We start from the raw sequence: 14418 nt of genomic DNA, 5'->3' as shown, positions 1-14418 counted from the left end.
GCTCAGCATCTGTGTGTGTGTGTGTGTGTGTGTGTGTGTGTGTGTGTGTGTGTGTGTGTATCCTGCTCCCAGCCGCTGCGTCTAACCGTTGATCCCTTTTCATCGCCGATGGACTTTGACTACTTCAAGGTGCTGACGCCTCGAGAGCGACGACCAAACCAAATATTTTCACTTCTCCGAGCATGTGTGTTTTGACTAAACAGCTCTTTGGAAGAGGAAGGACCCCCCCCCCCCTACCCCCCCTCACCCCTCACCCCTCACCCCCACCCCCGGACTGGAGGACCCTCACACACATGCCATCGTGCCACAGTGCCGGTCCAGGAATTCCATTGATATTCCCGGGAATTCTCTTTCTTCTCAGCACAGTTTTCTCTCCTCTCTTTTCATTTGGAGTAATGAATGTTGACCCCCGTGACCTCCCACTGAGAGGCACTCCGAGGCTCGGACCACCATCTCTGCACCCCCCCCCCCCCCTTTTAAAGCCACTTCAGATACTGGATACTGCCTTTTTAAATGAACGATCACTCTGCAGCTCTCAGCTTTCACACACAGATTTGATGATGATAGTCATTTCATAATAATCCCTTAAATATGTTACTGTTACGACATTTTAGAGTTGAGAAAACTGCTCTCTGCTCTCTAAATGACCTCAAACATATCGTTGGCATTTCTGCCAAAAGAGATATAAGCTAACATGAAGCCCTATAAGGATGAAATCATATTGATGCCACTTCCGTCGCTGTATCAGAGGTTAATGGTCAGACTAGTGTTTACAGCACTCAGAGGATCATAACCACACATGTTGACGCACCAGCAGCCTGCAGAGATCACTTGGCTCCTGAGGAAGCATCAGGGACACGTATACTCACACAACACTGCTTCCATACATCTGTGAAAACACACCTCGCCCTCTGAAGTGCTTCAATTTTCCTTCAACTTTCAGGGAACCACAAACAAAACATGCGACTGTGCAGTTCTAATAACGCGGGAACAGACGGAGGAGGTGCTGGTTTTAGGGGTGTGAGTCTTGCTCCAGATGCATGCATTCATTTCAGAGTACGACACACTTTCTAGAAGGTGTTAGGACCTAAAACTCTCATCCAGATGGGGCTTCGTCTAAACAGGCTGGCGGCTCAAGGCTACGTTAGCCGCTACTAGCATAACGCACACAAATCTCTTGTTGAGTGTGACAATGATGAAGGAGTTCAATGCTAAATTAAAGTGCTCTTTTAAGATAATCTGAATTCGACGTCTTTCCCTTCAGTTGATTCAGAAAGTTTGTCTGAAGAACAACGAGAAAAAAGTTGACCAATAGTTGACAATTAATATCTATTAAAGTTGTATATACTGTAAATATGAGCGCCTTTAGTCGCCATATTATTCATAATGTTGGTGCTTTTTCTCACTTCACTGTGCTGTAATAGGATTTTTTAAGTGTCTATTAAAAACGAAACATTTTACAGTGTAATTTTAAGATCATATTAGCTCTAAATAAATCTCACAATTGCTGCAACTTGCAGAATATACAAATATATACTGCTGATCTATCAGTGTTTGTTCCAGAAAACGTGGGTCTTGTAAGGAGATATGACAACCCACCCTAGCCCAGCCCGGCCCAGCCCAGCCCGGCCCAGCCCAGCCCGGCCCAGCCCGGCCCAGCCCGGCCCGGCCCAGCCCGGCCCGGCCCAGCCCAGCCCAGCCTAAACACAGGTTTAAACACGCCGCTCTACCTCTCTCTGCAACGCTCCACATACATCACCACTTGGCACGCCGCGGCGTAGCTACGGGAAACAAGAAATTAGAGAGGGGAGCGGCGGCTTGCCAGCTGAATACCTGGATATGTGTGGCCTGGGGACAGACTGAGAGCAGAGAGGAGGGGGTGAAGAAGAAAGACAGACGGAGGAGAAGTGCTTTAAAATCACGCTGATTAGATCGGGCCTGTGGGATTTGGTCTGTGTGCATTCAGAAACTGTAACCACAAAAAGGAAAAACAGACAACCCTGTGTGGCCCAAATAGTTTTTGTTCTTCCTTTGGATCTAAACAGTCAAAAGCAGCTGTTTCATTCACTCGTGAACCTTTTTTTATGGTTTCAATCATGACACGGTGGGGGGGGGGGGGCGCAGCAGAACAAATGAATCTATGTGTAAAGAAATCCCTCAGCTCAGTCTTTGAAGTTCCCTTCAAATTCAGGGTTCAGATCAAGTTTTGTCTCAATCTGTGTCTCATCAGGACCTGGAAATACGTCCAGCTGCAACTCTGAAACCACGTTCACATATATGTTGTACAAGACTCGTCTGCTCTTGAGGGACTTTAAACACATCAGACTTTGCTATGAAAGTGTCAACATGTTTAGACATGCGGATAAACTTTCCATGAACCACGGAGACCTGCATACTGGGGGTGTACCCCTGTTTGGATGAGCTGCAGCTGCTGTAAACAAAACAAGATGGTGCCGGACATCCTGATACTGGACCTGTGAGTTTCACTCTGACTGAAAGCCAAAGGGACTTCTGTTTAAACATTATGTTTGTGGTATTTTGTGCATTTTAATATGCTCTATTATTAAGATTTGCCTCGCCCAAACCTTGCAAAACAACCAAAAGTATATGAAAGTGAATGAGTATAAAAGGTATTTTGTGCCTCTACCTGTCCACCTGTAGTTCTGTGTGTTCACCACATGAGGGCGGCAACAACAGGAGGAAGCATGCAGGTAAAGAGCACCTCAGCCACAGTGAAGACTTTAGACTAAACACTGTTTAGACATTCATGAATCAAAAGCCCAGCAAAAATATTAGCGTTTTTTAAACTAACATATCCAAGGAAACCAGGAAGTTACCAATATGCCCTACCATGCACATACAGTACATGAACTGAACTTCTTATAACATAACATGAACATTTATTTACATGCAAACAGACATTCTACACGATGTGCACAAAGCCTCTTTTTGGTTTATGAATGAGTCACGTTTACATTTTAGCTGCTGACTGTGTTGTTTTCGAGCGGCGGTTTGATTCAGGTGGTCACAGCTGAACATGCTCCCTCTTGCTGCTGCGGTCCTCAGTGTCTGATCTGATCTGAGGCAGGTCACAGCACGTTCCCGCCCTGCCTACATTTCTCTTAAATATCCTCACTTAAAACCGCCTCTAATGAGAACAGACGCAGCTCAGTGTGCAGCTCTGCAATGGTTCTGCACTAAACAAGCTGTTTGCGCTACACAACGTGACAGATTAGCTTTAAGTGTTTTAAAATGGTGGATATTCAGCCTTATTTTAAGCTTTGCGGCAACTTTTAGATCATTTAACACATTTAGCATCTTTTCTTTCTTTGAGAGTCACCTCAACACAATCAAAAAATATTTCACTCTACCTGCAAAACTTACAATCTGTTTTGTTATCGTTTGTTAAATCAGGGGACGGGGCACGTGGGGTAAGTTTGCCCTCAGGGTTTTCTGCCAGACAGCCTTTCTGGCAGAAAAGACCAAAATGTTTGCCTTTAATATGTTCTTGATGGAAAAACACAAAGGTTAGGTAACTGTCTGTCTTCCTCGTCTCTCGTTTTTGTCTTCTTCCTGTTTACTCCTTCAGTTTATTTAGCTTTATCTTTCTTTCTCCTCCTCCATCTCAACTCTCTACCCCCCCCACCCCTCTCTTCTTCTTCTTCTTCTTCTTCTTCTTCTTCTTCTTCTTCTTCTTGTCCCTTTCTGTGCTGTGACAGATGTCTAATATTTCCTGTTGTTCTGACCGGCGGGGGTCTGTTTGTCTAGAGGAGATGAGGAATGCCATGCGCTCAGTGTTGACACACACACACACACACACACACACACACACACACACACACACACTTACAGACACACGACATCACAAGCCAAAATAAAAATAAGGTTCGTCTCGTCTTCATATTTTACATTTCACCCTGTATTGCACTTTGTTGTCAATAAAGATAGAAAAACGAAAGAGGGCAAGAAAACACAAGTAATCGTCGTCTCACTCTTATGAGAAGTGAAGACAGAGAAAGTGAAAACCTTCACCCACTATTTCCAAATATATGCCAATAAATGATATTCAACAAACAACAAGAAAGTTCAAATTTAAAGCCTGCTTTTTATCACCAGTGAACTAAAAACAAACAGGTGACAAATTAAAGAAAAACCCTGAATAAATGAGCGGAGAAACATATTGAACACCGATGCACTGAATGGGTTGATGAGTATTAAAATGTCAATCAGATCCAACTGATCTGAGACCAGCCGAACATCAAAACACTGACACTGAGCACTGGAGCCCTAACAAAGACACTTTATGTTGTAATAATTTGTCTGTGCATCTACATCAATAAACAGCAAGAAAACTTCAAAAACGAAGTACAAACATGAGCAGAACACAGTACTGTCCCTAAGAAGTCACAGAAGAAGGATCAAATAATAATAATAATAAACAAACAACTGATGTTGGATCAGGTGACGTCGGTGCACCTTGCTCCGCTGCTGAACATTATCCTCCGACTGCATGATGCAGGCTTAGTCGCATACCAGCCAGCACACTGACCTGAGATTAACTACAACCAGGCTGCACCTGAGGAACACACACACACACACACACACACACACACTGAACCACAGCGGTGTGCGGCTTAGCGTAAAGTACAAACAGCATTCGTGACTACTGTATGCAAAGTTATTAGGACTTGATCTGATGTGGAGGGACGAAAAGAGAGCGGAGACAAAGTATACGGTGATTCAGACAAACCTGCGGGGAAAATAAAGGACGACAGTTTAAGTTCAAGCTCTTTGAGGCACATGTGTGAAACTACGAGTCCTCCAAAATAAAAGACAAAACAGGTTGTTTGAAGTATGACTGTCAGCGTTTGGTTGAAGCTGCACAGATATTTTTATATAAAACAATGGATGAAATCACTATTTCTAACGGGAACAGAGGATAATCACCTGACTCTGTAGTTCCCCTCAGCGCTACTGAGCGTTTTAGCGTCTTTCTGCTCACAAACTAACTGCTTTGGTTCAGTCTCAGCGCTCTCATCAACCTACTTTCTAAACCTAAAAGAACAGCTAGACACAGCGGCGCGTTCAGCAGCTAAAGAGCCGGACATTTTTCTCAGGAGTTGGTGGAGACCAAAAACAGAGCTAAAAGTGCCAGAAACAAATCAGTTAATGCAGTTAAATTCAGGCACTAAAAGTACTTACTTACAGTCAGGAAACATGTAAAAGAAATGAACGTAGTCAACAACAACATCACGCTAATTTCACCTTCGCTCCAAAGACAAGAATCATAAGGGAGGAGGAAATATTTCTACTTTGGAATGACTCCTTCTGGACGAGTATATGAAAGGTAATGTGGTAACTCTACACTCTGCAATACGTAAAGAAACAGTAGCCACACACACACACACACACACACACACACACACACACACACACACACACACACACACACAGCCCACTGCTTTCCCCAGGCGGATTTTTGGGGAAGCCTTGTTTCCTCCTCAGAGGTGTGATGAAAGAAACAGGTGACCAAAAGGGAAGAGAGAGCATTAAAAGTCGCAGAAAAAGAGAGAGAAAAACAGAGAAGAAGAGAGAACCAGACGCCCTCCCACGCTAGCTGACGCGAGGCAGTCAAAACAGCTTTCTGCCTCTCTGAAGCAGCTCTGCTGGCTTCATTCTTTCGTCTATAGGCGGCCAAAGACTACACGTTAAGCACACTAATCTGTGTGTGTGCTGTGTGTTATCGCCCGTCGTGGGATTGCATGTGAGATGAAGAGATAGAGGGGAGTTTACAGACGGAGGCCGAGAGAAGGGAGGAGGGTACGAGTGGTGGATCTCGCTGTCAATCAACAAGCCAATGGCCCTTTTTCTCAGGAGTAAAATGAGCTCTCACGCTTGGCTGTAAGCCCTCCTCGTGTATTGTTGTGGCCAAGAGTTCACTACTGCTAATATAAACTAATGCTAACTTTCTATTCCTTGTTTTTAGCTTCCCGTTGTCCAGATCGCTCCATGTTTTCTCCTCGTGTGAGGGAGCTACGTAACATCCGGCCTGCCTGAATCCACGTGAACGCAGCATTATCATGATGCTTCTGCAAATAAATCACATTCTCTTACTCTCTTTTTTTCGGGATGACATTAAGGAAAATGTAAATGAGAAACTAGAGAGTGAAACCAGCTGAGTTCAGGTTGTGTTTCACATTCAGCTTCCAGTTTTAAAAGAAGAAGAGAAAGAAACGAGAAACCAGAGCAGCAGCCGGAGACGGGGCACAACAGATAGTAATAAAAAGGCGTTGAATGATGTAAAGACGGGGCGGGTCAGACTGTACTCACAAGTACTACAGCTGTGTACTCCCGTAGTTTGAGGAGTAGACATCTGTAGATCAAGGTCACGACTGATCTCAGACAGATTAAAACTCCTCTCGTCTTTTCTCCAGAAAGAAAGAATGCAAAACAATAAAGGCTCCTGTTCAGAGGAGAAATATGTAACGCATGTCAATCTTATGTTCCAACGTCGTCTGTATTTATTTGTTTGTTTTAGCTTCCCTGTGTCTGTTTCTTTCACAGATTTCTCTTTGTCCCTAAGCAGATCTCTGTGTTTCCTTTGGCCTGTAAAATTTCTCCTTTTTTCCTGAGAAAAAAAAAAAAAAAGCATGATGAAGGAAAAAAAAAAAAAAAAAGTAAGAGAGGGATGATGTTCTTTCAGAAAAGGAGGTCAGGAAAACACAAGAAGAAAAGGAGGGAGGTGAGGAGGACAGCATGTCTTGTGACTGCTCTGTGGAGGTGGACTTGCCAGGTAGCCCACTGGATCGCAGCCACACACACACACACACACACACACACACACACACACACACGAGAACTAAATTCAGTTAAAGTTGCTCATAGGAAAAACTCCATCCTGCCAAACTTCTCAAGCTAATGTTTGAAGCTTGACCATCGCTTTTCAATTCTAAAATGTACGCAGAACTTCAACACAGTCTGGAACAAAAACTAGAAAACACCAAACCTCCATCAGAAATAAATAACTCTTCATTTGCACAGCTGCCGCCTCCGCAGTGGTTTATCTGTTCCTCGCTCATCTTCAGGTTTGGATTATATGACAAATAGTACAAGAACCAACAGTGTCTGATGTTTAATGTCGAAGTTCCAGGTGTCTTACTTTCCCATCGGCAACCGAACACAACATAATAGTTGGCTAAAATGCAAGAAAACTGAACTAAATCTGGATCATCACCAGAAGCTGATGCCAGAACCAAATCTTGCAAACAGACGAGCAGAAGTCCGGAAACACAACTTTCTGTTGGCAGATTTACAGATTCAATCCCACGTAAAGCTCTCCAGTGTTTCTGCTGCAGCCTCTAAGTGTGAAAAGATCAAAAGAAACGTCTTGTAGAATAAGACAAGACGAACAAGATGAAGCAGATGCAGACGCCCGTACGGGTGCAGCTTACCTCCAGCGCAGGATATCTTATCAAGAGTTTATTCAATATCCACCCACAGCTTCAAATGAGCCGCTGCGAGCTGAAAATGTCAAAAACGGTTCAAGTCTTCTCTTGTGAAACTGAAAATACTCTAATGTATTGCGCTCATTACTGCCCCCTGTGGCCGAACAGCAGAAAACACCCGCTGCAACTACTAATGGAGCGAACCACAAGGGGCAGCAAAGAGCCCATTCAACGCTCGACAACGCACTTATCACAGCCGTGAGATTTACGCTTCATCGGAAGTGTTTTCTCACAGTTTGTTCTGGTTTTACGAGAGAAGAAGACTTCGAGGGCATGAGGTGCCCGAGTCTGCGGTTACAAACCAAAAGATGATTTCTTCATGATTTTGTGCCACAAACTAGCTTGTGTTGGCCTGGATACTCATAAACTTGTACTTCATGTTCACATAAACCTTTTTATGTTTAGACGAACCTGCTTCGAAAGCCTCATAATTGGATGTATGATGTATAACATGCCAACAAACGGACTAAATATGCTATATACGTAAGAACAAGGGGATTTAAAAGGTCAGTTATATATGCTTTACATTCAAAGATTCCAACCAAGTCTCCTTAACCGTAATCTGTAACCTAATTCAGCCCAAATCCACAAAGGGGCTCTGCTTTAATCTGGATATTCTCACTGCTCTTCAGAGGAAGGTTGCTCAAACCTTTAAGTGACCGCTGCTTAACCCCCCAGATCAGGGATTCCTGACTTTTAGGACCCCAAAAGAGATTTCAAGAAACTTTAAGTCTCTCACGTGAAGCACACGGACGGCTGTTGTCATGTGAACGACGCGACTAGGAGCTGTTATTGTGGCGGGTCGTGAGAAAGTTAAAAACAGGTGTAGACAGCATGCTGGTGATGAGAGAGAAAATATAATGAGATGGAAATAAAGATGGGGGGGGGGGATTCAAAAAGACACGCCTCAAAGCAAACAGGGAGGGATGGAGTAAGTAAAGAAGACTCGGACAAACACACCATGTTTACCCTCCTCTTAACACTGAATGGGGGGGGGGGCAGAAGCGGTGATAATGGGGTTTGAGTGTAAGAGATGAAGAGTGGAGGAGGAGGATTCAATCGCAGCTTTTACTGCTACTACTACTGTAACTATACTACTACTGCACTATTAAAACTACTGCTATTACTACTAATGCTACTACAACTCCTTCTGTAACAACTACTACTTTATTCCTGGAACTAATACTACTGCTGCTGCCACTGAGACTACTACTTCTTCTAAAACTACTAAGCTACGACTATTACTGCTGGTACTTTTGCTGCTATTGTTCAACTACTGAAACTACTACTACTGTAGCCACTTGCTAGTCCTCCTCCTAGTACTGCTCTACTACTACTACTGCAACTCTTGTTACTGCTGTGACTCATTCTACTACTGCAACACCTACTTCTGCGACTTCTACTACTACTACAATGTACACAGGTACTACTCTTGCTTCTGAAACTACTAATCCTCCTCCTACCACTACTAAAACTCTTGCTACTGTTGTAATGCATTCTACAACTTCTACTACTAATACTACTACTTGTATTGCAACCAGATCAACATGCTGCTACTGCAGTTACTACTGATACTATAGTTTTAAGACAAGTGGTACGTCTACTTCTAAAACTGTAACTGCTACTACTAGTAGTACTACTTCAACTTGTACTCCAGTACTGCATCTTGCAGCTGTAAGAGAGAGAGGTAAATGAAGAGGAGGAGGAGTATAAGTACTGGATAGGAGTAATTAGCTGTCTAAACATTTGTTGTTAGCTCTCATAGACTTTTGTCCACCTGTTAATCCTAATGGCATCTTCAGCTCATTGACACCACAGTGTGAACTCTACCAGGAAACACACACACACACACACACACACACACACACAAAGTACAGATACCTTCCTTTAGAGTGTGTAACTGTATAAAGGAGGTAAATGTACATGCTCGTGTGTCTTTTGAGAGTTGTTGCCCGCACGGCTGCCTGTTTAAGGAGCCCTTCTCTCAGAGCAGGTGAGATAAAGATGGAATTTGCCTTCGAGAACAGACACAAAGGGACGGGAGGGAGAGAGGGATGGGGGAGGGAAAAAGAGAGGGAGGGAGGGAGAACGTATATGTTTGAGAGAAGAAGCTTACATGTCCATTTTTGTATTATTTAAAGAAGCACTGCTCAGCTGTAAAACATGCTATTGTTGAATGCTCTCTGAGGATATCAGGAATAAACTGTTTGTAGGCGTTTAGCCAGACATTTAAATTGGGTACTTTTTTCACCCTGACTTTAGTCTGTAAGGCAACCGTGTGCTGTGTAGGGCTGCTAGCACGCTAAGTGAAAGATGAAGGCCAAGGCAACATCTTCATATTGCTTGTTTTGTCCGATCAAACATCTACAACCCAAAGATATTCAGGTTTACTTTCATATAAGACAAATACAAGCTACAAATCCTCACGTTTGAGATGCTTGAACAAGGAAGTAATGGGTATTTTGGTTTAAAACGATGAATCCATCATCAAAATAGCTTTCGCTGTTAGCCAAACATTGCAAGGATTGGTTGAATTTATGTTAAACCTTGCAAATCCCAAAGAGGGACAAATTATTGCTCTTCTGTGTTTTCGCGCTCAGCGGAGAGACGGTGAGGACAACAGATGGATGACGGGAGGAGAAAAGACGAGTCCTCAGCAGACAAAAGAAGAAAATCATAAAAAAGCAAACAAAGTAGAGACAAAGACGAGAGAAAACAGCGAAGGGTTCGACTGAAAAGCGACCTCCTCCTCCTCCTCTCGGTCTTTAAATGGAAGCTCTGCGGAGTTAGCTAACATCACAGGTTTATCTCAGCCATCTGAGGATGTTATGGCTAAACACAAACACACACACACACACACAGCAGACAGATTCCCCGCTCCAAACCCCACCTGGGATGTGGGTCACGTGAAAGGTGAGGAAACCCGTGCGGCTGTGTGTGTGTGTGTGTGTGTGTGTGTGTGTGTGTGTGCAGGAAAGCATGCATCAAATTAAGTGTGTGTTTGTGGCTGCGCGGCATGACGGGTTCAAAGGAAAACCTCCAGGTATACATTACTGCTGAACTCCCTCACCTGGCTGAATGGAGATTCATATCTGGGCGGGGATTAATACCGCACACACACACACACACACACACACACACACACATGACTACAGCCATGACACAGTGATGTATGAGACGCTCTATTTATAACAAGTTAATTATTACAAACTGAATGACAATGAGAGGCTGTCTGTGTGTGTGCGTGTGTGTGTGTGTGTGTGTGTGTGTCCTGTGAAAACCATGTATCTCCAAATATCATTTATCAACTTTACATGAACTATAAGGAAAAAAACAGCCTTTTTAAGATTGTGAAAATGTATTTTTGGAGTCATCAAGTGGATTTTTAAATGTTTCAGTTTTACACAAGCGACATAAATGAAAAGGCAATACTATAATCCTATAATACTATATACTATAATACTATATATTATAATACTACAGGTTATACTTGTTTGGAGATACATGTTTTTTTTACTGAGGAAATGATTGAATTGAGGAAATATTTGGAGATGAGGGTCATACACACAGACTCCACTGGGGGGCCTCAGTGAGCGCACTGCAGCTAAAACACAGTGTGTGTGTGTGTGTGTGTGTGTGTGTGTGTGTGTGTGTGTGAGAGAGAAGATGACAACACTCATCATCCCTCCATCTGCATCACTTTCAATCCTCTTTTAATAATCTTAACTAAAAGGTCCACTTACGAGCTTTTGCCTGAGCAAACTCCATTTACTGATGAAGGCCATGACGTGCGGCTGAAAGCTAGTTAGTGAACAAAACTTCTGTTTCCAGAGTTAAGAACTATATTATTTGTGTCTCTTATGAACCTCAGTTTGATGCTTTGTTTTTATCCTCTATGCAACCTTCACTCTCTCTCTTTTTCTCTCCCCTCTGACCTTCCTCTTCATCCTCATCCTCGCTGAGAGGGTGGGGTCAGCCACATTCCTTGGTACAAAGTGGACCCCCCCCCCCCCCTCCCTCCCTCCCTCCACCTCTGACTTAACATCTCCATGGCAACAAGAACAGCCACTCTGTCCGCCCAACAAGTCACGCCTCAAAACGCCGAACCTCCACCAGACACCTGAACCTCTGCACCACCCTTCAGCCTGGTCCTGAACACCCCCGTGAGGAACGACGACTAAGGAAGGTCTCCGAGTTCAGATGTCCAGTCGCATATTTTGTAGACAAGATTCATGAACTCAGGGGAGGCAGCCACCTGGGTTGTTGTTGTTAATACAAATCTGACCTCGAAACTATGAATTAAGCTGACTTACTGTCCTCTGGAAGACTTCAGACCTCATCCTGAACTCATCAAAGGAGACTTTTATGTCACGTTAATACCCTGTTAGATAATGCACCACTGATTTAGAAACATGTCTTTCAAGATGGAGGTGTGTTAAAAGTCTCCTGCATGTTCTGCAACATAAGAAGTCCTCCTACACTTACAGGCTCCTGCCATACACACTTATTAACAAGTGGGCAGTCCTGATTGGACACGCCTGGTGTGTGGGCGGGATCAGAATGCAAGTAGCCCTCATGAATTATTAATGAGGCGTGAATATTCATGCGCACCACGGCCTGTCGGAATATTACATGAGACGCTTCCACTGATTGATGCGGTTTGATGATGCAGCTGCGTCATACAGGCATGTCAGAGACGTGAAGTTTAGAGAGCTGCAGCTGCGAGAAGGAGACACTCATTCAAACACATGCAGGGTGAAGAGGGGTAAAGTATGTACAAACACAAACACACGCACTAACACACACACACACACACACACACCCCTCCTGGATCTCTGCATCTCAAGTGCAAAGAGAAATGTCACCTTAACGCAGCTGAACTGATAATAGAGCCATGTTTCTGCTGTCCCGGCTGCACAGTCTGAGCCTGCAGGCTGCCGTCGGAGCAAACACAACCAATAAAGCTGGATTTTATTCATTAACATGAAACACACACCTGCAGGGGAGATGCACCTTATTAAAGCTGCTAAAAATCTCATTTGCGGGATGGAAAGGGTTGTTACCGAAGTACACTCCGCACACCACGCCTCACATGAGACAGCGGGTTGTCACTGACAGAGCAGGAATGTTGCAGCCAACTTTAATATTTTAATTAAAGACAACAAGCGGGCATGTGAGGGGGGGGGGGGGGGGGGGGGGTCGTCTTAAACGGCTCGTGTGTCGTCTTAAACCTTTGGACATGATAAGAAGAAGAAAAGACGCGCAGCGGCTACAGGTCGCCTCCCGTGGCCGGGAACAGGGAAGGGGGGCCGTGATGCGCAGGGACCGGGACAGAAACTCCGGCCGACCCTTCATGAAACTACAAAGCAGAGCTCGTGAAGGTGCTCGTGGGACCCCGTCGCTTATAAAGTGCCGTAAAGGCTCCGCAGGTGGCTTAATTGCCTGGTTATTATTTTCATTGCAACGAAACAGAAACGGCAACGGGATTATTCTGAGAGCAGAAGGATAAGCACTTGTTATAAAGCAGCCTCTCTATTTATAAACCTTAGTCGGGGCTCGCTGGGAGCCGGTGGTGTCCCTTCGCCGGCTGACTGAGAGCGGCGGGTCTCTGGGCTTCTTCATGCGGGTTATCTTGCGGAGCGAAAGCCGTTAGAAGGCTGTAAATCTGTGCAAAAACCCCCCACAAACAAACTTGAAACGCACTTACCGCAGAGTCGGATCGCTGCACCGCGACGCACAGGGCGAGGAGGAGCAGGGGCACGGCGGTCTTCAAGTCTTTATTCATCTTGGGGGAATAAAAGAAGGATCCGCCTGCGTTAACACTCTCAAACTCTACGGCTCTCTACTCGCGTGTCATAGCCCTGCTTCCCCCCGGCACACTTGCTCTCAGCGAGATAGAAATAATAAGAAAAGCTCTTCTTCTTCTCGGCGTGTTGGCTGTTGTGGCGCTCGCAGAGGCTCCTAGTGGTCCTGGCTCTGGCACCGTGCGCCTCTGCAGTCCCCCTCTCTAACTTTTTCTCTCCTCGACTTGCGAACCTGCCCAGCCGGATCTACTTCCCACACCCAGTGCGCACTGGGATCAGCCTCATGCACCTACACCAAGACAGACGAACTCATCTAAAACAAAGTTTCTGCACGACCCGCACCTTAAAGGTTGATCCTAAAGACACGACCTATGTGTGCCGTCTCAGTCCGGACGACGATTTGTTCCTGCTGTTTTAATTCACTTCCAATTAAAAAGAATGTAATAATGTTAGGACCCCGCGGATGGATATGGTGCCTTCCTCCTGCGTGCCTACCCAATCCTACCCAACGCCTGAGGCTGCACAAAAAAGCTTTGACATTAAACCTTTATTTGACATTTTCTATACGCCCAGACACGTTGCATTCCTGCCAGCTTATTAAAGGTCAAATACTCACTTTTGACTCCTGACAAATGGATGCTGCTGGCAGAATGGAAGAAAGTGAAATTAACTCCTTTTTTTTTAACACATACTACATTATCCTCTCCTTCTCATTTTACTGTTACATTCTTTTAAATGGGGCAGATTAGATTGAACTGGTAAAGTCATGTTCACAGACGTCAGGAGAAAGTTACTGACTATAATCAAACTATACGGATGAGATCATCAAAACGTCCTCAAACATTTCTGTTTTTTCCTTCTTATATTTCCTATAATAAGTCGTAAGAGCACTAAAACGTCTCATATGCAGAAGACATCCTTTATGGGGGTTGTCGTTGTAAAGTAACCAGGAGTTAATGATCATTGATCTGTTTTACAAGTTTCACTCTCAACCTGCATTTGATTTGTTTTAGCTCTTTTTCTCTGGAGGGCTAACACACTTTTCTTACTGTACTCAGAGTCAGAGTTTTAACAACCAGGCAGGAGTGCAGAGGTGGACGAAGTACTCA

General features: G+C 44.4%; 1 protein-coding gene across 1 annotated transcript in view; it reads right to left on the bottom strand.

Moving 5' to 3' along the window:
- The window catches only part of col4a5 (collagen, type IV, alpha 5 (Alport syndrome)), a 40517-nt gene extending 27208 nt beyond the window's left edge, over positions 1–13309 (bottom strand). The window contains exon 1 of the mRNA XM_070929556.1: positions 13213–13309. Within this exon, the coding sequence (XP_070785657.1) occupies positions 13213–13290 (78 nt within the window). The 5' untranslated portion in view covers positions 13291–13309. The remainder of the gene's footprint in view (positions 1–13212) is intronic.
- Between the last annotated feature and the right edge of the window lie 1109 nt (positions 13310–14418).

The sequence above is a fragment of the Enoplosus armatus genome, chromosome 23 (assembly GCF_043641665.1).
Source record: "Enoplosus armatus isolate fEnoArm2 chromosome 23, fEnoArm2.hap1, whole genome shotgun sequence".
Lineage (NCBI taxonomy): Eukaryota > Metazoa > Chordata > Actinopteri > Centrarchiformes > Enoplosidae > Enoplosus > Enoplosus armatus.
Note: the sequence above shows the minus strand (reverse complement) of the source record. Positions and strands in the feature narration are given on the sequence as shown.